The following is a 27,669-nucleotide window of genomic DNA, read 5'->3' as shown; positions in this document are numbered from 1 at the left end:
TCAGTACTGGGGGTGAGGGAGTGCAGCTGTTAGGGATGGGGAGGAAGACAGAAAGCTAGGCGAGGGCTGTGCCCACGGCCCGGTGGAGCTGGCAGAATCCCAAGCCCCTCTAGGCTCCCTGGGCTGGGGCCTCCCCAGCCCCTGTAGCTCCAGGAACCAGGAGCTCCCCTCCTCCCGAGGTCAACTCAGCCTGACTTTCTCTTCTGCCAGGATCCAGGGACAGAGGGTGGGTGGGGTTGATGGGGAGAGAGGTGGGAGCGTGGCCCCGGGGCGCCTCTCCATGCAGGAGTTCCCTGCACCTGTTCAAAACTGCCTTCTCTCCCAGATGCTGTTTTGAGGTCTGCCTACCAGCAGTGTCTAACCTAGGAGGGGTGAGACCAGGCTCCTTGAGGCCCAGCTCTGGGACTACTGTCCCTTCTGCCCCTGTTAGACCCCACCCTTGCCCGCCAGCTCCGAGGACCACCTCATCACAGGTGCCTTTTCCCTCGGGCTCCATGTGAAAGTGGAAGAGCAAGGTGACGCCGGGCGAGGTGGAGACACGCCTCGCAGGTCCTGCCAGTTTTACTTCTTAACAAGCTCTCCAGTCCAGCCCCTCCTCCCCAGCCCTCCCCACCTAGCCCTCCTCTGTCCCCGGGCTTCCGTCCCCACCCAACCCCCATCCCTCTGCAATTCCTAATCTTTCCTGCATCTGCTCTGAGCCTCTCCTGCAGCCCTCGGAGAGGTCACTGCCACCTTCTCACCACATTCCAGCCCCCTCTCTTCTCACACCTGCTTTCAATCCACATCCAGCACGAAGCACCTCGAGTCCTTATTTTTGCTGAAGCTGTGCCTTCTGCCTGGAATGCCTTCTCCCCCTTGTCTGAGAGGCTGATTTGAATCTGTCCTTCAAGACTCAGATCAAGTGCCACCTCTGGGAACCGAGGTGCCCTGACTCCCCCTCCAGCCCGCACAGAGCTCTATCACCGACACCACTCTCTCGGCGTCCGTCTCCCCCTGGACCGCAACCTCCCTGAGAGCAGGGCTGCGCGTCTTTGTTCTTTAAGTGAAAACACAGTGCTTGCTCTCCAGAGCAAAACCCAAGAGGCAAGCAAGGCAGAAAACGCAATTTCAAGCAGAAACTGGCTGCAAATTAAGAAGGCAACACAATCAATCTAAGAGAAGATGGCTCATTAGTTTAGAAAATAACTTGAAAGAACTCAGTGGAAATGCAGCAAGTCCCCCATCCCCATACAATGTACAAACTGGCATACGCGGACATGGACACACACACACACACACACACACACACACACACACAGGCCACATGGGCGTGATCTAAAGGTGAGGGGAAAATGAAATAGTGCTCAATTGCTCCGTTCTCGGGCATGGGGGGGTGGCAGGGGAGAATCTTGGGAAAGTAGAAAAGAGAGAAGGAGAAGGGGGTCAAGGTCGTGGGAAGTAGGGCAGCAAGCTGACATCTGAGGATAGATGGGCAGAGAGAAATTGCTTGAGGCCAGGACGCTAGAGGAACCCCTTCACATTTTCATTTCTTCACTGTTCGTCTCAAACACTCAGGAAAGCCTGTTTTATGGCACCACGCTGTGCTGGCGGTGCCCTGGGATGGGGGGGATCCGGGGCAAGCACAGAGCAGTAGGGATATCAGCAGAGTGAGAGGAGAGTGGTAGGCGGGGCGCGGTTTAGCCCATTTGAATACGAGGAAAGCAAGTGGCCCAGGAGGCTGGGGTCTTGGGACTGTGCAGGTCCCACATTGCGGGGACGTCCTCCCCAGTCCTGTCACCCAGGGTCACCATTGCGGGCTCAGGGGTGGTTGTGAGCTCCACTGCTCTCTGGCATGCAATCATGGGCAGGGTACTTACCCTCCATACTGCAGGTTTTGCCTGCAAAGCGAGGATAAATCAGAGAAGTGTGTCTCCAACACGGCTGAAGTTTTTCCCAGTGAATGAAATCACCCAGGTGCTATGTCTAGCAGTGTCCAGCCCACAGTGAAAGTATTAATATCCAGGTGGCCAGTTCTGCAACTGTGCCCTTACTGTCCAGTCCGGGGACAGGCAGAAAATAGACAGTGTTTGTTGAATGAATGATCTGAGGACTTCGTCTCTGCCTCTGAACCCTTCAAGCACAATGTGTCGGTTCAAGCACAATGTGTCGGGGAGAACAGAACTCACTCTGCAAAGCCGCCCTGAACCCGCAGTGCCCACCCCACCAGCAGGTGCAGGGCCCTGGGAGCAATAGTCCCTCCCGCTCTGTGTTCCCAGGACACACTCGGGCTCTGGTGTCAGGGGCTGGCCTGCACCCAGGGCCAGAGAGCAGGTCTGGTGCCAAGGGCCCCAGGTGGGGAGACCTGCCATGGAGGGGCACCTGAGGGGCTGGGAGGGGGTCAGCAGTCTGGACGAGAATCAAGGGGAGGGTGGCCAGATGCCCTTAGAACACTAGGGTTCCTGCAGCGCACTGCGTTTTTTCAACCCCCCAAATTTTCATTATAGTTTTCCCCTAACATGCAGACATTTTTAGACCTTTGGCACTGAGACCGTTTGCTCGTGAGTTTCCAGGAGTTGTACAACAATGAGCAAACAGAATAGGTAGCAAACTTTGAGTCAGCAGGGAGCCTTGTGTCCTTGGGGAAGGGAATGATCTAGAAGGAGAGGCTGGGCAGGACAGAGTAAGGCAGAGAGTAAGGCCCAGGAGGAGGTGAGATGAAGATCTGACACAGGGCTTGGGGGAGGGGAGCAGGGGTGGACACGGATTCCCTAACAGCAAACGGGACTGGCTCCCATCCTGCCACAGCACAGAGCCAGGCTCCCCACAAGAAGGTGACAGGCAAGGACATCACCAGGCCAAGAGGAGATTCAACCACCACCACAGCCCGAATGACAAGTACCGTTTATTAGCTACATGAATGGGCCCAGCCATGGGTTGAGCGCCGTCCCATGGACCAGCAGAGATGAGCACGGTCACAGCCCCTTCTCCACCCCGGAGTCGTGTCCAGTCATACACTCTGGTAGAAAGTCTCTGTATGGAACACAGGGCACAAGTTCCTTCGTTGGGCAGGGCGTCTCTCCGAATCACAGACGGTCCCCTCTCGGAGCGGCCAACAGAGTAGCTGGAACGTTGTCAAATTAAATAAGCAACCACAGGAGTTCCCAGAAGCCAGGGCTGGGGGTCTCTGGTCCCAGCAAAGGTGTCTGAGAGGCAGGCCTTGGCTCCAGGCCTCCATGGGGCACGCGGCCTCGGATCAAACTGGACTGGGGCTGACACAGCTTCGTCACCATTTAGGAGACTGTCCTTCGAACTTGGCAACGCGGAAATTTACATCAGGCCTTGTATAACCTTGAATGAACCTACCAATCTCCAGAATAATTTCAGCAAAGACAAAAAACAAAAAGACAAACAAACCAGAGGGACTCTGGCCCCAGAATCCCTCCCCACGGGAAAGATGAAGGCACAGAGCTTTTAGCCAAGTTTCCCAATATCATTGGCGTTTAGAGAAAAGGCTGGTCACGGCCACAAGATCAGCACAGAAAGAAGCAAAGGCAGTAGAGTTCACATGACTACTTTATATTAAAGTTTATTACATCTGGAAAATCTACTGTACAGGGAAAAACCCATTGGATTAAGCAGAGTTTTGCCAAAAGCAAAAGACTATCAACTCTTTGGAATATTCCTGATTCCAGCCCAGAGTCGGGCCACAGGAGCTAATCAAAGTGAACCTGGTCCTTCGTGGGGCAGCTCAGTGGCAGGTAGGGCCAAGACCCCTCTCGTCACCTTCCAGGAGAAAGTGTCCCCGAGAGATGGCATCAAAGGAAGGGCCTGGTCCTCTCTCCTCGATCCCCAAGCCTGAGGCTCCAGGATTCAATTCTCACACAGGCTTCCCAGCATCCCAGCCACTTGGGCCATGGCCCTGGCCCCGAGTTCATGGACACAGGCATGACTGCTCAAAGAGGTGACCACCCACGGCAGCCGGGATGGGCCAGCCCACCAACAGGGCCACCCAACAGACATTCCATACCCTGTGGCACACGTGAGCGACAAACTCAAGAGACAACACACGAACTAAGCCTATATGTTGGCTTCTGGATTTGGTTCTCCTAGTCAAAAAAAAAAAAAAAAAAGTCTTCTTAACCCTGATGCTATCTCCTGACCATAGATTAGGGAAGCAGGATGGGGGATAACCAAATCAACTTACTTAACTTACCTCTGAAGTAACAAAGTCTACTGGGCTATAAACAAAGAAACTAGAGGAAACATGTGCAAAAACAATTTGACATCTAAATTAGACCTCTCCACAAAACAAAGTGAATTCCGACAGAGCCCTGACCTCCTGTCCCCACCACTCAGCGGGACACACCCCCAGCCAGGCCTGCTGGTCTCTACCAGTAAGTGCTACAGACATGTCAGCCCTCCCACAGCATCTTCCAGCCATCCGGGTCCCGGGCAGCGGGGTCCCCTTCTCTCCAGAGCTGGGCCTGGGGACGGGCTGCTCCGGTTTGGAGAAACTGAGTCAGCGTGGTGGGCTGCCAGGTGCCGGCTGTGATGGAAAGGTCAGTCATATGCAAGAAAGCCCTTGTGCCCAAGTCTCCAGGCAGAAGTCAGAGAAGCGGAGACGAGCCCTCTCCCCGGCACGCCCAGGACTCCGCGGGAAGGGAGCCGCCGGCGGGGCTGGGTGCGCCAGGAAGGTGGCGTGGTGGAGGAGCGCAGGGTCTGCAGTTCTTCACAGAAAAGGCAAGTGGGGGCCTAGCGAGTGGCAGGGGGAGGGGGAGGCATCCCCCCCATCAGGCGTAGAACTCCTCCTGCTTGCTGGGCTTCTGGTAGGCCCCGCCATTGGCTTGTTTCGGCTCCTCCAAGGAGTAGCTGCCCTCGTCCTTCTTCTTCATCCGGTACAGCATGAAACCCACCAGGCACACAGCAAAGATGAGTCCCACGAGGCCTCCGGCAATGACCCCTGGGGCGGGCGGGGAGGACAGAGCTGAGCTCGGCTGCTCCTTGGGCTGAGTGGCGGCCCCGCCAGGGCTAAAGACAGCCCCCCGCCCCCAGAGCAGCAGTTTGTCCCCCATCCTACCCACCGGAGAGAAAACTCACCTCCCAGCACTTCCTTCCTGTCCAGGAGGCCCTGCGAGGCTCCCGTGGCCCCGGGATCCCCTGGGGGCCCATTCCGCTGGCCAGGTTCCACAGTGGCCCCGGCTGAGTTCTCCGCGGACACGTCAAAGGTGAAGTCCTAGGGGAGGGCAGGTATGGGATCAGGTTTGGGCGACCACAGCTAAAGCTGCATCCAGGTCCACTTCCGGCTTCCCTGGTCACCTCTGCCACCAGCTCAGACACACCCAAACCCAGGTCCCTCTCGCCACATCACACTGGACCCTGCTGGACTGTGGCAAAGGTATCCCATCAAGTGATATAAAGCCCACGTTTTTATGTGAAAATAAATAGGCTCATTTTAGTGTAAAGTGTAACATTACCATGATGCTATAAGACGAAAAATAAGATCTGGTAGAACTTTCACACTCGCCGCAGAGGCGTACGTTTTAGGAAGCCCTCTCTTCGGGGATCTTGAAGGGCTCTTTTGCACTGGTCTCGTACTTAGTCTGTCCCACCCTGGGCTCAGCCCTGGGGGCGGGGGAGGATGGGACCTCGGGACCCTGCCTTCACTGTGGGGATTACGACGTGCTCACAGGGCGTAGGGGGTTGGCTGTGCCAGGTGTCCAGGCCAGTGCCCCCCACCCAATGCACTGTGCCCCGCCAGGCACTAAGGGCCACCCTACCCACTGGCCACCCAACGTCCCAGGAAATGCAGAGGACGACAGCGGGCCGACACCCACCTGCTCCCCAGAGTCCTCCCCTCCTGGGAGCTGGGTGGAGGCTTCGTCCTCAGCAGCCTTCTCAGTGGCAGAAGAACCTCCATCCTCCACGCTGGGAGCCTGAGGCTCGGGCTGACTGTGGCCTGTGGGAGCTGAGGTCTCGTGGTGGTCAGGCTGCACGTCCCTGTGGGGATGGGAGGTGGCAGGCCCCTGGGCCGTGGTGGCTCTGGCTGTTGATGCCCGGTGGGTGGTTGGGTGCAGCGTGGTCTCACTGGGTGGGTGGGTGGCCTCCTTCTCCTGGGCGGTGAGGCCAGGTTCCACCTCTGCCAGGAGCACCACCCCTCCCTCCTCAGGCTGTTCTCCAGTCGGCAGGATGGAGGTGGAGGTGGAGGTGGCGGAGGTGGAGGTGGAGGTGGCGGAGGTGGAGGTGGAGGTGGCGGTGGTGTCCGGGCGGCTGGGCTCTGGAGCCGTGGGCATGGCCGTCAGGAGCCCCTTGTCCTTCCAGGTGGAGGGGGTCTGCTGTGACAAGGTGATATCTGGCAGAGCACCTGCAGGGCCAGAAGCAAAGCGTGTGAGCTGAGGGAGGCCCCTGAACATCAAGACCAGCCAAGCTCAGGCCATGCGGAAGGCCTGGCCAAGGACCCGAGGCTCTGACTTCCAGGCCAGCACAGCAAACCCCTCCTCCCGTGAGAAGCTGTGTTTCCTGGGGTAGAGCTGGCTAAGGCGAAACTCAACTTTGGAAAATGAACTAGGAAAGCTGCCCTTTTCTGCTGCACGTGCCTGGGGACAGCCTGGTCTCTGGAGCCATCTGGGAAGGGATCTTTTCTGCGACCGCCGAAGCCCGCTCCCTGGGTGGGGGCATCCTTAGGGGCCTGAACGCCATATCCCCGTACACACACCTCTCTGGCCCCCTCCCTGATCCACCTGCCCTCTCCCCAGCCTCCCAAGTACAGAGGCCTGTGTCTTACGTCCTAGCTCCCGGGCCCCTGCCTAGGCCACTTTCCCCAGGGATGACCATAGCCCTCTTCTGAGGTCTAGTTCAAGAGCATCTCCTCAGAGAGCCTCCCTGACCACCTCTAGGCTCAAGGATTTCATTCCCCCAGGGAAAGGGGAAATAGGGAAGATAAAGAAACATTTATACCCCGCTAGGCTCTGCGCAGCCTAACAGCTCCCAACAACCTTATGAAGTCAAGATGTTATTCCCATTGTACAGATGAGGAAATAGAGGCTTGGAGAAGTCAAATCACCTTCCAAAGATTGCCCAGTGAGTTAAAAAGGAGAACACGAGCCCAAGTCTGTTTGCAGCAGGCAGCCCCCAGGACCTCGTGGAATCCACACCCTTCCCACCTCAACCCACACATGTTTTCTCCTTGCAGCAGGGTGCCCATTCTCTTCCTTAGCCTCACCCTTCTGGCCCAGCTATGGGCGCTGTCTGACCGCCACCCCCAGCCCACGGCCTGCTGCCGTCTTGGGGTGGAGCCCTCATGCCCACTCACCTGCGCCCGAGCCAGAGAAGTTGTCCGAGTCATCTCCAGAGCCATCCTGATCTTCGGGGGGCACATTTATAGCCACAGTTTGCTGGAAAATGATCAGAAAAGAATATGAGTGGAGGTTTGGCTGGGGCCCTGCTATTCTGGGGTCCCCATCCTAGGTAGCTGAGTAAATCATGCACCCCCCCTGCTCCCCAAACACACACACCACTACACACAGCACAGGAAGGAAGCCCTCGTGTGTGGCTCTGGAACCCTCGGTTCCGGGCTGCCCCTTGGTTCCCTGCCAACACACACACATCCCCTAGAAGCTCCGTCTGCTCAGGGCGCCCCACACCTCTCAGAGGAGCAGACAGACAACACCACTGGTGGGAACAGAGACTGTGGCCCCCCTGGGACCAAAGCCCACCGTACACTGAGAATCAGGTCCTCGGGGCCACTGACCAGGGAGCTTCAGAGTCCAAGAGTGGGGCTTTCAAGGGCACCCCGGAACAACATCACAACCACCTGGCTCCACGGAGGCCACCTCCAGGCATGCTGAGCACCAGGGTGCGGACACCGAGGGCCCCATGGCAGGGAGGGGCAGGGATGAGCACAGGGTGAGTTGCCTGTGCTGAGGCAGGCCTGGCCACGATGCTCCTTCCCACACTCAGCCTGTTTTCTCATCCACTGGAAAAACTGGGTCCAGACCCACTTGGGGAAGGAAGGACAGGACATCCATCAGCCTGGGGATAGATGAGGCTGATCTAGAAGGGACCCTGCACTAAGGAGGCAAATGGTCTGTGAGCCTGGGATGGGCCCTGTGTGCAAAGAGCCGCCCCAGGGATGCTGCCTGCCTGGCCGAGTCTAAGAGGCTGCAGGTGCCAGACTGCAAACATATACCCAGGCCCTGAAGCAGGGGCTGTGCCAGCAGGGCCAGGCAGTGGGACCAGGCGGAGGCAGCACACACCACACACAGCCGAGCTGGCCTGCGCGGAAACCCGGCGGCCTGGCGGACCACCCCCACCCCTAACACTGGCTCCAGGACAGCAGATGGGGAAGGGAGGACCCAGCAGCCAGGTGGCAGGAAGAGTAGCCCTAAGTATCCTGTTCAGCAACAAGACTTTGACCCAAATGACCCCGTGCTGCAGTCCCAATGTCAAGGGCCAGAACAAAGAACGAATGAAGAAGCAGGACAGCATAGTTCAGAGCACATGGGCTCCGCAAGCCCCCCTGACCTCTGCCACTTACTAGCTGAATGGCCCTGAGGACATCATTAAACCTCTTACGGCCTCAGTCTTCCCATCTGTAAAATGGGGACGGCAGTAATATCTACATCCCAGGACTGTTGCAGAAGTTTAATGAGGTTATGCATGAAAAGAACCTAACAGAGCCTGGTTCGCAGTAAGGGTCCCACCAACAGTGGTGGCTGCTCTAAGCTGGGGATGCAAGAGCCACTCAGCCTGGGGAAGAGGATTCTGGGGCCTGTCTAGGAAGAGGGGGAGTGGAGGTTGGTAGGGTTTCAGGAGAAGAGGGGGCAGAAGGGAGCCAATTCATGGGTAGCTCTGTGCAGACTTGTCAGAGGGCAGGCCCCGCCCAAGGCTGGGCTCCAGGGAATGGGCCTCCTCAGCCCAAGAGGCCTTGCCAGGTCCTGGCCACGGGCCACGGGGCCTCCCTCTTGAGTGGAGCAGAGCAGGGAGGGACAGGCAAGACCTCTGGTCTCCTGAGGCAGAGCTGGATCAGGTGGAGGCTCCACCCAAGGGCCCAGGTCAGAGGGAAGCTTCAGAAACGTGTAGAAACCGTGAGGCTTGAAATACCACTGGGCTTCCTTTGAAAGTACAAAACGCACACTGTACCTCCTCCCCTCTCCACCGCCCCCCCGCCCCGCAAGAGAAAAGTTTTGGCCGCAGCAGGGCCTGTATGAGCTGCCACGGCCCATCCACCATGCACAGTCACAGCCCCTGGCCTCCAGCTGCGCCTCAGGCCACATCCTGTCTGTACTGTCCCCAGGTGGCACTTCAAACACCTGTCCTGCCTCCACGGAGCTTCGATCGAAGCTGACCCTCGCCTCCCCAAAGCCTACCCCCTCCAGTAACAAAGAACACCGTCCCCCAGGCAGGTGCAGAGTGGGTACCCGCACCCTAACATACCCCCGCCCCAGGCCCCGGCAGATGCTCCCAACAGGGCAGCTTGAGGGGGACAAGCATTCAGGGGACACGCCCCACCCACACTCACCAAGACCCCCCTTCACTTCGCCCAACACCTTCGCAGCTCTGGAGGAGACCCTAGGCGGCAGTGCTCCAATTCCCAGCCTTGGGCAGAAAGCTGGACCTGGAGCAGGGGGCCGGGGCCGCAGCCATACCAGCCTCGGCCGCACACTGTGAAGCAGAAGCCAGGGTCCCCGGGCCCAGGCCCTGTTTCACAGACGGGGGCACTGAGGCCTGCAGAGAACACGTTGCACCAGGACCCCGTCCACCTTGGAGGCACCACCCAAGATGCAGGCAAAACCAGGTAGGCCCAGCCTCTCACCTACACAGAGAGGCCCCAACAGGTTAGCAGTTTCCGGAGAGAAGGGCTTCTCTCAGGACTAGATAAGACTTTGGATCTGCCCAGGCCCTAGAAACCATTTGTTCCCTCACCTTATCGCAGTCTTGTTTATACAACAAGCTCTTAAGCAAACACCTTCTCCCCTGAAACCAGCTCCCAGGCCTCAGGGCAGCCTCTCCCCTTTGGGGCTGGGTCTCCACCAAGGAGAGAGGCTGTAGTGATCTCCCAGACCTCCAGCTTGAACCTCCAGTGGCAGCCTCAGCTCCTTGGGGAGGAAGTTCACAGAAACTGCTGAGGTTGAACTTGGATCACCAGGTGCCAGCTGACTCTGGAGTTTGGGGTGAGACTTCCGGTTTCACCAGCAGGCCTGCTGTGCTACGAGCCTGTGGTCAGCTGCCTCCAAAGCCCCATATGGGGCTCTCCTCGGCACGGCCTCTGACACTGTTCTGAGACCACACGGCCACAACTCAGGGATGCCAGGGGTGGGTTGGCCCAGTTTGGAACCCACTTCAAACAGCCTGGGAAGACAAAGGCGAGCCAGCTGTGCCTTTAATGGGGCCCTTTAACCTCTGTAAGGCCCAGGAAAATCAGTTTTTTGTACAACAAATCAAAAGCCGTATGAGAAGGTCTAGATGTTCACACCTTTGGTCTGCTCAAGGCAAAGGCCAATTTGGTCCTTCCCACACGCAGCACAGACCCTGGAAGCCCAGGGCCTGAAAGGCCAAAGCCAAATGGTCCCAAATTGTTTCTAGGGCCTGGGCAGATCCAAAGTCTTATCTAGTCCTGAGAGAAGCCCTTCTCTTAGGAAACTGCTAACCTGTTGGGGCCTCTCTGTGTAGGTGAGAGGCTGGGTCTCCCCGGTTTTGCCGGCATCTTTCGCTCAGGTCGGGGGGCAGACACGTGGAGCCTGGGGGACAAGGAACACGAGAGGAACGGCCAGCCCATCTCATCTCAGCCACACTGGTCTCCGGGCCACACCTGGGGCGGCGTGAGGAGGACACCGCGAGAGAGGACCTGGGGTCAGGGGTCTGGCGGAGCAGGAAAGGGAGTGTGAAAGGAGGGAGGCCTTCTCTGACACTGGAAACATTTTCCATCCCTTTCCTACCATTATCCTTTGATTTGAGGCAGGCAGGGCTGAGATCAGCATCTCCCGGAGATAAGGGTGAGGGTCTTGCCAATGGTCACCGGGCAGTGAAGTATCTGCAGACTTGCAGGCAGTGTTTGCTCCCTTCACCTGCCATTTCTCTCCCTCTCCTGCCCCGAAGGACCACCTTCCCTGATGGTCCAGCTGTTTTAAGGGAAATTTGCCTAAATCTCCTCAATGCACTGCAGGCCCCAGGAGCCATGGGATGAGCATGTCATCCTCAACAAGTAAGAGTTCCTGGGCTTCCCTGGTGGCGCGGTGGTTAAGAATCCGCCTGCCAATGCAGGGGACACGGGTTCGAGCCCTGGTCCGGGAAGATCCCACATGCCGTGGAGCAACTAAGCCCGTGCGCCACAACTACTGAGCCTGTGCTCTAGAGCCCGCGAGCCACAACTACTGAAGCCCGTGTGCCTACAGCCTGTGCTCTACAACGAGAAGCCACCCACGCACCACAACGAAGGGTGGCCCCCATTCAGCGCAACTCGAGAAAGGCCCGCGCACAGCAACGAAGACCCAATGAAGCCCAAAATAAATAAATAAAATAAATAAATTTTTAAAAAAGGCAAACCATTAAAAAAAAAAAAAAGAGTTCCTGACCCCTGCCAGCAGCTGAGACCAAGATGCCAGCCCAGCTTCAGAGGTGGAGAGAGGATGGCATGGACAAGCAGGGTCAGGGCTACCAGGGGCTAAGGGTCTCCATCACCAGGTTGTCAGCCATTCCCAAGAGCATGTCGGGAGTCTGTGGGCAGAGGGCTGGCAGAGAAAGCTTCAAGAAGGCAGCCTCAAGCCCACTCCTGCCATCGCTCACCCCACACTGGCCATAGGAGGGCCACCTCCATCTGAGCAGACCTCCGCCCAGGCTGGCCCAGGAGGCCTGGGGCTGTGTTGCAGCATCCCTCCAAGACACCTTGGGCATAAGCATGAAAGTTCCTTGGGAGGGTCACAAGTCAGGATACCAAGTGGGCGTCTCAGAGATGTTCAGGTGAAGGGCTTCTAACTCCAGGCTGACTGAAGAGGTTGCCTGTCTGACCCCTGACCCCAGCACCCCATCAACCCGCAGCCGTCAGATCCAAAGACCTGTGGTTTCCAACCCACACCCTGAGTCACTAATGTGTTACCCACTGCTTGATCTAAGTGATGGATAAACACAAATCCTTTAAAAAGCATTACTGAAGGGACTTCCCTGGTGGCGAAGTGGTTAACAGTCCGCGCTTCCAATGCAGGGGGGCCTGGGTTCGATCTCTGGTCAGGGAACTAGATCCCACATGCATGTCGCAACTAACAGTTCACATGCCACAACTAAGGAGACCACCTGCCACAACTAAGACCTGGCACAACCAAATAAATAAATTTTAAAAAAAGAAAAAAGCATTACTGAGGTCACATGCCAAAAGTACAATATCACGCAAGGTCCTTTGATAGTAAAGAGAGTCTTCAACTTCAAAACTCAGGGGACCATCATCCAGGGGTTTTGGGGAGAAGAGAGGGTAAGAAATGGTCTCGTCTTGGCCTTGGTGAGCTCCCAGGTATAGCCCCCACTCCAGGACGCTTCTGGAAGGGGGAGCTGCACAGGCTGGGGTACAGAGGGTCACCCCACTGGGGACGCTAGGGCCGGCAGATGAAGCCTCCAGCCAGACCCCGGAGAGGTTAGGACAACGTTCAGCCCTGAGTCACAACCTCGGTGACGCTGGGGCCTCACTGGTGTGGCAGCCTCTGCAGCAAAGTGGGAAAGGGAGGTTTAGGTATCTGTTGGTTGTAAGGCTTGGGTGTGGCGACAGAAGCCCTGGCTGCCGTGGTGGGAGCTCAGTCACTGAATCCACAAGGATAAAGAGCTGCCCCTTGTCACAGTGCCCAGGTCACAGCCTTTCCCAAGCAGCCAGCCTTGGTGCCCGCACTGGGGCTGAAGACAGCGGGTGGAGGGTAAGGGCCCAAGTTGTTCCATGAGCCCAGGCTGAGGAGTCTAAAGGCAGGTGGGCCGCACAATCACACCAGGATAAACACTCCTCGTTCCCATCCCACCAAAATCCCACCCAACAGCAGGCATTCTTGGGAGGCTTAAATGAGATTCATGGTTTTTTAAAATCTTTTTTACCCCCCTCGGTTTCCTGGTCAGATCTATGGATCTAAGGGAAAAGAGCTGATTCCCCCAACCCCACACAACTCTCGGGGGCTGAGGTGTCTGGGCTACAGAACCTCAGCCTTTGCCCCTGACCTGTGTATCAAGATGCCAAACTGGCCAAGGTGACATTCACACCATCACCTGCCTCCAGGCCAGGGGCTCTCCTCTTTGGGGTCCCTAAGCATCATCAGGAGACTGTTGGAGATGAAGTCTTCCAAGCTCTATCCCTGAGGCTGATTCAGTGGGTTTGGGGCAAAGGCCTAGGACTCTGCACGTTGCAAGCTCCAGCTCCTGTAGGTGGTCTGCAGACTGCACGTGGAGAACGACAGTCTGGACAGGAGAAGGCCTCACCCAGAGTGGCCTGGGGGCTGGGGGAGGCGAGACCCCACCCCCAGCCCCACTCAGGTCCAGTGTTCAAAGAAGAGGTACCAAGTAGCCCCGAAAACAAGTCCTAGGGACAAAGTGATCCGAGAAAGTTCTAGAACATTCTCTCTACATTTCTGATACATCCATTCTCTAGAGTCAGTACACTGTAGTGCCTGCCCGGTCTGAGGAAGAGGCCTCGCCGCAGAGCTGGGAGAACCCCTCAATTCCCAGTAGTGCTAGAAACAGGAAACAAAGAAAAGCAACACTCGTCTGTCCTGAAGCTGAGCTGAGCCTCCATCCTGCCTGCCCGGGGCTGAGCATGACCTCCTCGATTCTCTGGGCAACTCTCATCCCGTCAGCTGGCCTGATGCAGTGACCAGGCTGAAACCAACAGGAGCCGCGCAGAGCCGCTGATGCCCTCTCTCGGGGGTGGGAGTCGGGGGGGGGGCACCACCAATGAGGCCAAGGAGCCGAGAGGGGATGGGGAGCTGCAGAGCCTCGGTGCCATCGTCCCGGGGTGCCTGCCCGCCTAGGGGTGGCGGGGGAAGAGAATGTTACAAATACCCAGCCCCCTCCCGTGGCCCACCAAACGCCCTGGTGCCCGGCAGCAGTGGGGTTTATGACTCTGCCTTCCCTCATCGGAGGGATCATTTGCACTCCCTCCCGCAGCACTTGCTATCACGGCCTAAGCACGGACCTGAGGGGCCAAGCAGGCCAAAGCATCTTGGATCAAGGGTCTCCGGGAAAGGACCAGAGCTAAGGATGCCGGGGGAAGAGAGTCCTGACCAGGGGGGGCCACCCCAGGTGGAGGTCCTGCTCTACTGTTCCCTTGCTGGGGGACCTGGGCAGCTCTCTGCCTCTCACTGGACCTGGTTCCCGCCTGGACGACACAAGGGGATTGGCTGAAGAGCCTAAACCCTCTCAGGGTTCTGACAGGCTAGGCTGGGCCCTGCGGCCCCAATTCCTTACCGGTGAGGCCAGAGTGGCGTGGGGGTGATAAACTGGCCACAGATGGTCATGGCGGGGTGGGTGGCAGGGCAGGACCGCAGCCCAGGGCCCAGGAAGACGCTGGGCTCCCCCTAGCCCAGGAGATCACGGAGAAATCACTTCCTCTCTGAACGCTGCTTTCCTCACTTGGGAGCTGCCAGGGAGGCCTGCCGAGGCCACTGAGGAGGCCCGGATCTCCTGGCTTTGGCCTCAAGACCCTGAAATCTTCCCCCCACCCCCTCTACTTCCGGGAGGGAGGGGCCCCACCGGTGCCTCGGGGCAGCACCAGCATTTCCTGGCCTGACAGGCATGGTGATTTATCAGCTCACCAAGAACCAAGTCAGGCTGGGACCTGCAGAGGGGTGATGGGTACAGCTCAAAGCGGGAGGGGCCCGGGAACAGACAGGCAGGGAAGAGGGGGCTTCTTCTGCCCTCGCCCTGAGAACGTGCATCGGTGAGGGCACCCACAGGGGCCCCTGAGGAGGAGCACCTTTCAGGGGACCTCCTGGGCATGCACCCTTCGACACACACACACACACACACACACACACACACACACACACACACACACACACACACACACACGACCCAACCTCAGCTGTTCCCACCCTGCCCCTAGGAGACAGACTTCACTGCTCTGGGGGATTCCAGGGCAGGGCCGGGGTGCAGGGCGCCATCCACACTTGGCTTAAAGACCCTTTGCAGTAGCATTTCCCAGGGCACTGCACGTCAGGGCTTTCACAAGGGAAACCCGAGGTCAAGGTCATAGAGCCTTTCTCCCTTGGAGTACCCCAGGGGTCAGGCTTGTGTTGAAGGAGGGGTGATCCTGGCAGCCAGCTCCAGCCCCGATGCCCAAGCCAGGTCAGAGCTGCCACCAGCAACCCCGTACCCACCCCTCCGGAGAGCTGGCGCCTGCCTCACTGCCCGCGTGCCGAGGCTCGTCTTAGAACAGGCCCAGCTGAGGGCTGGGTGTGAGGCCAGGAGCTGGAAGACCAGTTCCTCTGCTTTTCCCCACCTGCCAGAACCTGGGCCAGGCAGGGTAGGATTCCACTTGGGCACTGAGCAAGGCCGCCTGGCCCGGCCCAGCCAGCCTCTGTGCCCAGCACTGTCCTGGGAGCCAGACAAGGGCTGGCCAGGGGAGAGTGACCAGACCTGGTACTGGAAAACCTGGGCTCTATTTCCAACTTACTGGATGACCTTGAAGAGACCTTGCCTCAGGGTGCCCTTCTGCACGACAGGGGCTTGGCCAAGAGGTCGAAAGGGGGGTCCGAGTCCCAAGTCTGTGGGTGGGGACTCACGGCCCGCCCGGGAAGGGCAGCCAACCACCAACATGGCACTCGGCAGGGGGAGGACCCGCAGTGGCAAGTGGGGGGAGGGGTATTTGATCACAGTGACTCGGGGTCACCACTCTCCGCTTCCCAAGGGCATGATGGCCTAGGCAGGATGCTGGAGATGTCCCACATCAAAGTGACTCTGGAGATGGCAACTGTCAACCCACAGGGACAGAACGAGCAGCCAAGGCCCCCAGAGCCTCTTCCCTCCCCCCCACCGCCCTGGCTGTCCCAACGAGACAGCTAAGGCCAGAAGCTCATGGCAGGATCCCCCAGTCGGACCCCACGAGGGCCCCTAGAGCTGCTCTCTAGCTGATTAATCCCCAAACTCCTCCTGGCTTGGGGGCCTGACACGTCTGGCATAGGGGCTTCTAGAGACATCCTCCCCCTGCTCTGGCTAAATAAAGTGTCTTCAAGTTTCAAGGAGGCAGAAACTTGCAGCTTTTGACACACCTGCAGCCGCTGGTCAGGGCTCCAGCTGTGTGTATGCAGAGGGAGGGGAGCACTTTATCCTCCAGATCTCCCCAGCAGTGTCCGTGCAGTTACAGAGCATCCCTTTTAAGATGAAAATGCCTCTGGGAGGGCTAAGGGGTGCTAGTCACTGACACCAGAGCAGAAACTAGCTCTACGGGGGAAGGGAAGCTCCGGAACTGGGGCACTGGGGATGGGCAGGGGCTTTGGAAGATGGGAAAGGATTGCAAAAAGGAGGCTGAAAGATGCCAAGAGCAAATTTTTTAACCTGTGTCAGAATGTGGCTGCCAGCCAACCCCATACCCAAGAAAGAACGACGAAATTCCCTTTGCTCCTGCTTAAGCCACAGGTGTACATGGCTTCTCCTCCCGCGTCCAGAAGAATAATGGGCTAGTCTGGGAACCTGCCTCTGGGATAAAGTACGATTCAGACCAAGTAGGCACTGAGGCTGCTGGAGCCCAGACAAAGACAAAGGAAGGTCAGAGCGTCCTTGAAGGGGTCCAGCAGCAGAGCAGAGCTGGTACTTTCCGGCCTGAGTGATGGAAGGCAGAATTTCCTGTGAAGGCCAGGTCTGAATAGGCTGGGCCTGTTCCCCAGATTACTGGTGGGACCCCCACCAATAAGAAGCAAAGCAGCCTGGGCCCCTTCACTGTCAGCCTGCCCTCCTCCAGTGGCTTCCTGATGGCTAGAAGGTTCGCACAGCTTCAAATGTCCGGCACTGAGTTCCCAGGCCCTGGCAGCCTCTGCACACAGTAGGTGCTAAGGCAGTTAAAAGGAGGACTGTGGATGCAGCCCCAGTCTTATGAACTCAGAGAAACCCCAGAAAGGGGAAGAAGCGCTAACACCTGCCCAGGACTCAGGACAGTCATGGGGCAGAAGGAAGAACCCAAGGATCTGACCTGGGCTGGAGGGGGGGGGGTCACTTGAAAAATAGAAATATTGGAATTAGGTCTTGGGGGGAAAAATAGTAATCACGGCTAATATGTCTTGAGTACTATGTGCCAGGTACTAGTCTAGGCACTTTACCTGAACGAATTCATTTACACCTCATGATAACCTTAGATTCTAGTACCAAACCCACCTTACAGATGAGAAAATTGAGGCAAAGGGGACGAGTCATCTGTCCCAGGGCACACAGCCACTGAAGTGCTTAGAGAGGGGGTCTGGGGCCAGGAAGTCTTGCTCCAGCAGGCATGCAGTTAGCCACTCCATCACAGGGAGGACTGCGGGCTCTCTGACCCTCAGGGAGAAAACAGCCATCATTTCCACTGGAGGCGGCACAGGAGAAAGTGCAGAAGGAAGGAGGACCCTGGGGTGGGGTGGGGCCCGGGGTGGGGCCCTCGCCCTCCACCCTGCAGCCTAGCCCCGCTCCCACTCCAGGGCAACCCTCAGTCTGCAGTTCTGGGCACAGGCCATGGGTCCCCCACAGCCAGGGGGCCCTGCTCAGCTGGCCTGAGACCCCCCCACCCCAGGTGCCCCGGCATCTGGCTTCACCGGGCCTCTTCCCACTTTTTACCAGCCTAGCCCACACCTCCTCGGGGCAGGAGCCGGCCCCTGGCAAAGGCTCAGGCAGAGGCGAGCAAAGTCTGGCCTGACAGGGACTGCTCATATTTCTGAGAAGGGGCAAAAGCCGTGTTTGTAGGTCCTGCTACATCAGCACCCTGGGGTAAGACCAGCTGGCCATTCACACTGAGTGACGACTACACAGGTCAGGTCAGACTGTGCCCCTCCCCCCAGTCACAGCCACGGGGGGCTCTCCCCAGGGGACTCCCTAAGCAGCGTCAGCCCCAAAGCTCTCCCAGACTTGCTCCTCTGAGCCCAGACAAGGAAGAGGCTCCCAGTCACACCACACAGGTTATTTCACAGGATCTTTTCAAAAGCCCTCCGAAGCAGGACTTAAAAAATCCCATTTTACGTGTAAAGAAACTGAAGCTTCGAGGCAGGTGACGAAACCTGCCCAGGATGCTCCGGGGAGGAAGCGGTGGAGCCTGGTAATGACGTGGGTCGCCCAGACTCCACGTCCTGTGCTCTTCCGGCCTCCGCACAACACCTCTCTCTGCGCCAGCCCCAGGTGGGACTAACCAAGGCAGACTGACTGGCCAGTTCTGGGTCCCACCTCGCCTGCCCAGGTCCAAGGTTTCAGGACCCCAGACGGGGCCCCAAATCCGCTCCACAGGCAGGCAGACTCAGACACTCAGGCTCAGGCTGCCGCCACTACCCTGGGAGGAGAGCTGGACCAGGGCATCCACTGGACGCCCAGCCCCTAGATGAGGCTCTGGAAGGATGATCTTGTTCCACAGAGGGTGGAAGGGAGAGGGGGTTAGGTTGGGGGTTTTCTGCTATTCACACGATTCCCAGAACCCAGGTGGCCTCAGCCACTCCTTCAGAGTCACCATGAAGACCTCAGGGCCGACTTCCTGGCCTGAGCCCTCCCGGAACTTTACAACAACCAGGCCTGCCCCAGCGAAACTCTGCACCCATGCTCACCCTCCGACCCCTGTCCCCTGCTCCCCAGTGCCTGTGGGGGGCAGGGAGGAGAGGCAGGGGCAGCACTCGAGGATCTCAGCTCAGCCCCAGCGGGCCCATTCTCCCAGCCCGGCAGGCCCTGGCCAGCCTGGAGGTCGTGCTGCCCAGGCCCTCCCCCCACGGCATCCTGGAGGAGTGTGGTCACCAGGGACAGCAGTATGGCCCCCAGCGGTTTTCTCCGGGAGAAGCTGGAGTGACCTCAGCCTCTACTATAGTCTCAGAGGTTCCTGAAACACCCTGCGAGCCCAAACTTGACCACATGTCCATCCGGGACACTCCCCAGAGATGGGACTCCAAGGCCCTAGACAGTGTTGTGGGCAGCAGGGATGTTGAGAAGCTACTAGAAAGAAGAGGCAATGCACTCTGTGCCCCTGCCACGGGACTGACACAGTCAAGTCCCCAAACAGGTCAGACGCGGCCAGGGCATCAGACGTGACGTGGAAACAGCAGTGCAAGTCCTCAGGTCCTCCTGAGGCCTCCTGGGGCCCAACACGTGCTAGGAGCTGGGGTGGACGAGCCACCTCGGCCCTCCAGAAGTTCCCCCCCACGTCCCCACGCCCCACCCACCCTGGGCCAGGCCCCAGAACCCCGTCTCCTAAGCCTGCTGGGGGGCAGAAGGCACCCAGTGAGGCCCAGCATGGCCACAGGAAGCCTCAGGTAGCCCAAGCGGGAAAGGTTGTGAATTCAACGTTCCGTGGTGGGACAAGTCTCTGCACTGCTCCAGAGACGAAGGGAGCCCAAGAGGGGCCCCAGAGCAGCACGGGCAGTCTCCGCCCTCCCGCTGCCTCCATCGGGGGGGGGCCCCCTGCCCTAACACAGAAAATGCCCTGCCTTACGGCCTGAGTTCCTGATTTGAGGGGCTCTGGGATGAACCCTTTCTCAGGCTGAATGACCGTTGGTGGTCACTGCCCCCCTGGCCTGTCTGCACAGACCGACCCTGCTGTCTGGTCCCAGTGACGGCCACCCTCTCTTACACGCGGCCCCGGACCTGGCGCGGACCCTTCCCCACCTGCTCAGGGCTGTGCACACGGCAGGCAGCCAGGCTCTGGGCTTTAGATCTGGTCAAGCCAGGTAGGCTTCCCAACCCCCCGCGCTTGCGGCAGAACTCTCCTGAGGCAGCAGGAGCAGAGGCAGGCCCCACCCAGACGCCACCAGCCCTGTGACACAGCCACGAGACAGTCACCAACATCCAAATGCGTGACCTCGCCTCTGCCTCTCAGCCGCACTCCCATTTCACACGCGGACTCACTGAGCCCAAGAGAGGCCCGTGCCCAGAGTCACTCAGCAGTAAAAAGGGTCGGGCTGGAAGCCAGGCCCCCGAGCCCTAGTCTTGCCTCACACACAGTGCGCTCAGGGGCAAGCTGGTTGGATGAGTCTCAGGGGAGGATCTGTGGGCCTGGCACCATGACTCAGCCGAGGAGTGGAGCGATAAGCACGCCTGCCCGCCCAACTGCCACAACCTGCCCGCTGCGGCTTCCGTTCCTGAGGATGAGCGGACCTGGGGCAGGTGGCCAGGAGGCCTGGGCGTGTGCAGAGAACACCACCCGGCCCTCACCCCCAGCCTGACCTTGCCCAGGGGCCTCCATCCACCTCTGGTTCCCACACTGAGCCCTAAGTCCACCCCTTCCAAGAGCAGCCTGCCGCGACTTCCACCCCACAGATGAGCCCTCGGGCAGGCAGTGCTCCCTCGAGTCCCCAGAGGAGTAATGTTGGAGGATTCTGAGCCCCCGCTAGGTCCCCCCAGGGCCACGTTCACCCTCCCCAGGACAAGGTCTCTTTGCAACCACATGGCTGTTAGAGCTGAAGCAGATAAGAGGGGCCCCTTGAGTGCACAGGGGAACTGAGACGCAGAGGGGCACGGACCTGCCCAAGTCATACCATGGAGAATTAAACTGAGACTAGGCGGGACAGGGGTCCTGGCCACCCTTGTCTGTAGGAATAACTTCCGCACTCTTCTAAAGCCAGGGATAGAGGAAGAGCTGCAGTTAAAAAGGGAGGGAGGGAGGAAGACAGCTTCCTGGTTTCTGAGGAGGAAGTTGCAGACAGGTGGTGACCAGGTTTCCCCAAATCTCAGAGTGCAGCCTAACCTGCGGGGAAGCCCAGTGGGGAAATCGACGGGCCAAGCAAAGCCCAGCCATAGCTGCAACCCATGCAGCGTGCACACGCACGCACGGCCTCTCGTGGGGCTGCAACCCTCAGGTGAGTCACTGGGCAGAGGAGTTTCTTCCCAGGGCTGAAGGCCAGAGGAAGAGCAGCCTCTCCATATAATTAGGCAGCACCACAGAGCCATAAACGCGGGAGAGAGACCCTCAAGCCTTCCCCCTCCTGATCCGACGGCCCCGAGCCTCACGACCGCCCAGTGCCTCCACAGCCTTGAGGCCCTGCCAGACCCCCTGGCTCCCCAAACCCACAACGGCATGACAGGCAGCAGGACCCTTTCCAGAAAAAGCTTAGCCCACCCTGGCCCGTGCCACCCCTCCTCTGCACCACTCCCCCGCAGGGTACCAAGCCCCAGGGAGCTGACCAGGTGCCCCTGCCTTGGACCTGGAAATGCAGGGGACTTTCTAGGGCTGACTCCCCACCCAATGTCAGCATCCCAAGGACAGGCAGAGGTGGTAACACCACACAGATAAAGCCAGCGCTTCTGGGGGGGCAGTGGAGGGGGCTCCCCACGTCCACCTGGAGCTGGAAGTTGCATAGCTGCTGAAGTGACCCCGAGCGCAGGGTCGTGCCTCTGTGGGTGAGGGGATGCCCACATGCCTGCCCTCTCTCCGCACTGCCAGGGCACTCATGGCCGCTCAGAGGGAGGTTCCAGAATGCACGCCCAACCTCTGCCAGAACAGCTGAGAGGGAAATGACACCGCACTGAATCTGTTCCAGGGTGCAGGATCCTGGCGCCAAAAGCCCTCTTTCCACAGACTCTGTTAATCCCCTTCCCTCTCTCTAGACACACTTACGCAGGCCCTCAAGGGGGGGGGCTTTCAACCCAAGACTCCAAAATTCGTTGCTGAAAAGAAGGAGGAAATCAGGAAATCGTTTGTTCTGTAAAAATCCCAGGGTTCCAGGACTAGAACTCATTTAATGACAATTCCTCATGGCTGCTCTTGCAGCGGCGGCGGGACCTGGCATTGAAGGGGCCGGGAGGTGAGCCCAGTACAGGAGCCACGAGTCCTGGGTTCTGGTCGCCCCACTGGGGCCGCGGTGCCCGGCTTCAAGGCTTAAAAAAAGATCTACTAATTCCACAAATGTCTCCCCAGTGTCCACGACGAAAGTCAGTGCAGGCTGGTTGTTGCCCTGGGGACAAGCACAAGGGCAAACCTTGCTGGTTTCAGCCAGTCTCCTATGCCGGGTTCGTGGGGGAGACTTGCCAGTCCTTCAATTTCTTCACGCCATACACATATGCACACACGTATGTACAAATCCTGGTTCTCCCACGTCGGCCCCTTGCAGGGGCTCACCTCTGCAGGCCTCATCCACAAAATGGGGACAATGACATACATGGCAAAGGTTTGGGGTAAATATGAAATAGGGATGCAGGAAAAGCATCGAGCACCCAATAGCAGGCACTCAATTAAAGGTGATCCTGGGCTTCCCTGGTGGCGCAGTGGTTGAGAATCTGCCTGCCGATGCAGGGGACACGGGTTCGGCCCTGGTCTGGGAAGATCCCACATGCCGCGGAGCAACTAGGCCCGTGAGCCACAACTACTGAGCCTGCACGTCTGGAGCCCGTGCTCCTCAACAAGAGAGGCCGCGATAGTGAGAGGCCCGCGCGCCACGATGAAGAGTGGCCCCCGCTTGCTGCAACTGGAGAAAGCCCTCGCACAGAAACGGAGACCCAACACAGCCAAAATTAAATAAATAAATAAATAATGATTAAAAAAAAAAAAAGTCAGACCTAGGCTTTAAAGTGTCTTTAAAAAAAAAGGTGATCCTAATTCTATCGACAGCTAACAGTCCTCTGGCGTTTTCATTAGCAAACACTTTCACACCTTCATTATGAAATGAATACGCAAATAAGAATGAGGACAAGGAGAACAAGTATGATGTTCTCTTTACACAGGACATCAAGACTTGGCTGTGAAGTGACTCGCCTGAGACTACGTGGTAAATTAGTGGTGGAGCAGAGACCCAATACCAGGGCTCTACCTCACCCAAAGCTGTTTCTGGCCTGCCAAACAGTATGGGTGCACTGCCACCCGAATAAAACACAGTGTGAAAACTAGAGACAGGGCCCAAGCTAAGAATGAGAGCCCTTCGCAGTGGTTGAGAATCCATCTGCCAATGCAGGGGACACGGGTTCGAGCCCTGGTCCGGGAAGATCCCACATGCCGAGGAGCAACTAAGCCCGTGCGCCACAACTACTGAGCCTGCACTCTAAAGTCCACGAGCCACAACTACTGAGCCCACATGCCACAACTACGAAGCCTGCGTGCCTAGCGCCCGTGTTCCGCAACAAGAGAAACCACTGCAATGAGAAGCCCACGCACCACAACGAAGAGTAACCCCCGCTCGCCACAACTAGAGAAAGCCCGCGCGCAGCAACAAAGACCCAACGTGGCCAAAAATAAATTAATTAATTAAATAAATTAAGAAAAAAAAAAAAAGGAATGAGGGCCCTTGCCAACCAGGATTTAGACGGAGTTAGCCTTACTGGGTCCAGGCTACCCGTGACTGGCAAGGGCTTGGAACATGGGGTCATCATCAGGTGCTTACTCCAGAGGTCACTGACATCTGTTCCCCTAGGGAGCCCATAAGCACCTCCCTTGACAGCCTCTTTGTTATTCTAGGTACTATCAGGACACCACCGAGGTCATTGCTCACAGGTGAGACCCTTACTCAGCGCTGAAAACTCTTGTCTTAGAAATAATTCTAACAAATCTGACTTGTTTCTTAGTACAGCTGGAGAAAAGTGCCAGTTAGAACTGAACTGAAAAGCCGCTTGCTATACTTAGGCCCACAAATGTCACTTTTGGCTGCTATCAGACAGGGATGGAAGGGGAAAAAGAGCAAACCAGAATTCCAAGTGCACCAACAGAAGGGCACCAGGCCCAGGGGGAAAGTGCTCTTCACAGCTCAATAAACCCGGGAGACAAACGCCATAACCTAACATGGTGACAGCTATGAGGACCCTGGCATCCAGAGATTAAACTATGCTTAGTACTCTTTTGTTAATAAAGGAAGGGAAATAAGTATTTCAGAGTCCCGCCCAAAGTAAGAATATTTTTGAGGGTAATAAGGATTCTTAGCTTCCTGAAAAAACCTGGATACCAAGGATACCTCATTCTCAAGAGACTTCAGAATCCAAAATTCTGCGGCAATAAAAAAAGGTTCCTCTATAAACTACTCCAAAATTCAAGCTTTTCATTAATTCTTTCCAGGCTCCTCTCCCTCCCTTTCTTATCCCTCTCCCCACCAATCTGGGTTAATGAGGTTTTATTGGAACCCACTATGAGCCACAGGTAGAGACTTAAACCAGCCCCACCCTCCCTGTGGAGCTCAAGCCAGGAGTGACATCACCTCCAGAAGGCTCTGAGCCCAGGCGGAGGAAGTTAATGCCTCCCCCAGCCCCACCCACTCCGCCAGGCCGTCGGGAAATGTCTCTACTAGCCCCCATAATTAAGGCAAAAAGGGATTTTCTGCCTTTCAAGAAAGAGAAGAGAGAAAGAGAGGAAACAGCAAATAACTTTCCAGAACAAGCAATTTTTCTTGCATGGCAAAAACAAAAGACCATGGGAATCTCACACACACACAACCACACGGAAACCTCTTTAGACAAACCTGTTCTCGTCTCTTGGGAGTGGTTTTGAGCAACCTCCTGCCCTAGCAGCCTTCCCTTGTCCAAAGTCAGGCGCCCAGGATCATACCCTACCTCACTGATCCCCAGGGGATTCTGACCTGCTTCCCACTGGGGCCAAAGTGAACCCTGGGAGAAGCCAGATCTCTGCAACCAGTGGACACCTTCTCCTATTTCAGCAAATCCCACTGCCTTATTTCTTTTAGGAAGAGAGTAGAAGAGGGCTCTGGGAAGGTACTTTATGCCCCCACTTTGAACCAAATATAGACAGCCACTGTAAAAGGGAGAGGACAGGGCTGGGAAAGAGAAAACAAACTACACTTAATAAACAAACAATCAAACAAACAAAAACCTAAGTTCTGAGCCAGTGTCTGACCCCAAAGCTTAGTGCTTTCAGGCTCAGCTCAACCACCCCCTCCAGGAAGCCCTCCCACCACTGCAGCTCTAAAGAGCCTCCCTCCCTTCCTCGTTTCCCCCTTGAAACTCAACTGCCCTGCCCTTCCATAATATATCACATTTTCTAGGGTAGAAAAAAAAATGCAGCATCTGCTCCTTCCCAGCACACAGAAAAAGTCCAGGAAATGTGGCCCACAGAGAATCTCTAATCCCATCTGCCTCCCCGTGTTAAAAGGCGCTCTGGGATCCCCGCTCAGGAATGCCAGCCTCACCTAAGGCAAGCAAAGGAACCACCACCAGCACTCCTGATTCTGGCTGGAAATAGGTGGAGTACCGCTGAGGCCCCATCTTGTGCCTGGTGAGAGTGGGGCAGCCAGGAAAGGCCAGGTGGGCCAGGGAGGTAAGCCAAACAGCTTCACCCTCTTCTCCAGAGTATTAACTATTGGTTCAAGGTGCAGTCTGAATCCCACAGAAGCCATGCTCTTCAAGAGTGAAGGAGAAGCCAGATGCCAACTTCTTGGACCTAAAAGCCAGGAGTGCTATGGAGACCCAGCTCAGAAATCCTGTCCTTCCCCATGGCTCCCCCAGATAGGGCACCCCACATGAACACTCCAACTCATCAGCAATTCAAGCGGCATTAGGGACCCTTTCCTGGACTCCAAAATGTTTCCAAGCATAACAGTCACCTGGGAAGCAAGGAGGGCACTTCACATATCAGCCTGAAAAGCACCTCACCTGAGCCAGACCCTGCAAAATACCGCAAGGCTCTCAATAACTGGGAGCTACTATTATTATGGAGGGACTCGCTTTCAGAGGGTTGCCGTTGCTGAGGGACTTGTCCAGATAATACATTATAAGTGGAGGACCGGAGTACCCACTCCCAGCAGCCGCTCCTTCCCCTCCCACGTGCCTCCTTTTGCCAGAGCTAGGGAAGTCGAGCCGTCCAGCTGTGGTGGCCAGAGACTGCCACTTCCGGCACGGGAAGAGCCCCTCGGTCCGCACCTCCCCTCTCCATCCCGGGGGATGGCCGACCCGGCCCGCGGGGAGGACCCCGGGACTCTATCAGTGGGTGTGGGGACTCGGGGGGTGGACATGACCACCCGGCGGCCAGGGGTGACACCTGGCGGCAGCCCAGGTCCCAGCCCATATTAGGGACGGCGCTGCGGGGCGGTTCCCAGGAAAGGGTTACAGGGGCCGAGAACAAAGCGCCCCCTTTGGGGAAGGCGGGCCAGCGGACTGCGGCTGAGGCGGGAGATCACTTTCTGGGGACCCTCGGGATGCTCTTTGTCGGCCAGGTCCCTCTTCAGAGGGGACTCACCCCTCGCCAAAGGTGGATGCTGGAGTCCTACCCAAAGGCCTCCCCCCCAGCCTCGGGCTCCACATTTGTCCCCCTTTTCCTCCAGCTCCACTGGGCGGGCCAAGGGACCCGCCTTCCCTCGGCGCGACTCCAGCACAAAGCCAGGCCGGGGGAGGGGAAGAGCCATTCGCGGGTCCACTCTCGGGGAAGCAGCCCGCGCGCCGCGGCGGTGCCCAGCGCCGGCTCGCGTCCCTCCCCGGGCAGCACAACTTCAGCAGCCCAGAAGTTGGGTTCTTGCGGGTCTCTAGCATTCCGGGGCCAACTTCCCGGAACCTCCCTCTACCAGCTCGGCCCGGCTCCTCTCGGGCAGCCAACGGACAGCCGAGGACCCCGCCTCCGCCCGCCCGCCCGCCCCAGTCCCCCTCGCAGCCCTGGCTGGGGCTCCTTAGCGAACACGCCCGCCTGCTCCCGCGCCGACACCGCTGCGCCCAAACTTGCCTCCGCCCGAGGGGCCAGGAGCCGGGGCTCGGCGAGTCTGGTTTGAATTAGGGTCCGCGGACGGGGCGTAGTTGCCGCGATCACCGCATCCTCCCGGGTCACAGGCGGGGGAGCCGGCCGCCGCGGCGCCCGGGGTGACCGGGTGGGAGCCGGCGACCCCAGGCGCCGCCGCAGGCTGGCGGGCTCCTTCGCCTGTGGAACCGTTTTACCTAATTGAGCTCGGAGCCCCGGCGCAGGTTCCGCTCCACTGGGCGCCGCGGGCCCCGGGTCCCCGCCCCGAGCGGCGGCACCCGTGCGGCGCCCCCCGACGGCGGAGGTAATTGGGGCGGGAGCCCTGATTTCGGGGCTCCGGGTACCGGGGCCCGCCGGGCTAGCGCGGGAAGAAGGCAAGTCCCCGCTTCCCCTCCCCCTCCACGTGCAGCCGCCGACATCGGCGGCTCTGCCAACCCCGGCTTCCCGCCGCCTCCCAGCCCGGCCCCGGGCCGCACTCACCGGGAGGGCCGGCTGCAGGCGCAGCGCCAGCGCGCAGAGCCAGAGCCAGAGCGCCGGGCGCCTCATGCTGCCCGGACCGGCGGCTGGAGCGCGGCGAGCTGCGCGGGTCAGGGCTGCGCTGCGCTGCCCGGACTGCACGGGGCTCCGGGTCGGCTCCGAGGGTTGCGCTGCGCGCAGCTCCTTCGAGCGATGTCCAGCGCGCGGCTGGCTGTCCTAGGTGAGGGCTGCGGGGTCCGCCGGCTGCAATCCTTTCTACGGCTGGATTCCTCCTCGCTCAGCTCGGCTCCCGCCTGCACCTCTCCCGCCGAGCTCCGCCTTATAATAAAGCCGTAGGCCCTTGGACGTTGCAAAAACTAGCCCTCCACCCCCAGCTCTCCAGGTCCTGGGGCCAGCCCCAGTCCCCACCCCCTAGGACCCCGCCCCCTGAGTGGCCCGGCCCC

General features: G+C 58.2%; 1 protein-coding gene across 1 annotated transcript; it reads right to left on the bottom strand.

The window, feature by feature from the left end:
* Window positions 1-2,863: 2,863 nt before the first annotated feature.
* SDC1 (syndecan 1) lies at window positions 2,864-27,593 on the bottom strand. The gene is made up of 5 exons (XM_082428098.1): window positions 27,230-27,593; window positions 7,289-7,370; window positions 5,814-6,340; window positions 5,077-5,212; window positions 2,864-4,939 (listed from the first exon to the last, which is right to left on the bottom strand). Exons 1-5 carry the CDS (start codon window positions 27,293-27,295, stop codon window positions 4,770-4,772), a joined length of 981 nt encoding a protein of 326 aa, XP_082284224.1. The 5' UTR covers window positions 27,296-27,593; the 3' UTR covers window positions 2,864-4,769.
* Window positions 27,594-27,669: the final 76 nt, after the last annotated feature.

Source organism: Balaenoptera physalus (genome assembly GCF_965194825.1).
Source record: "Balaenoptera physalus genome assembly, chromosome: 15".
NCBI lineage: Eukaryota > Metazoa > Chordata > Mammalia > Artiodactyla > Balaenopteridae > Balaenoptera > Balaenoptera physalus.
This window is presented reverse-complemented; position numbering and strand designations above follow the sequence as displayed.

What these genes read in the sequence shown, in the direction of transcription:
- SDC1 (XM_082428098.1), bottom strand. Translation starts at nt 27,295, where the DNA reads ATGAGGCGCCCGGCGCTCTGGCTCTGGCTCTGCGCGCTGGCGCTGCGC. An exon ending in GCCTGCAGCCGGCCCTCCCG is followed by an intron (nt 7,371 to 27,229) that starts GTGAGTGCGGCC and finishes ATCATTTTCCAG; the next exon opens with CAAACTGTGGCTATAAATGT. An exon ending in CTTCTCTGGCTCGGGCGCAG is followed by an intron (nt 6,341 to 7,288) that starts GTGAGTGGGCAT and finishes CTGGCCCTGCAG; the next exon opens with GTGCTCTGCCAGATATCACC.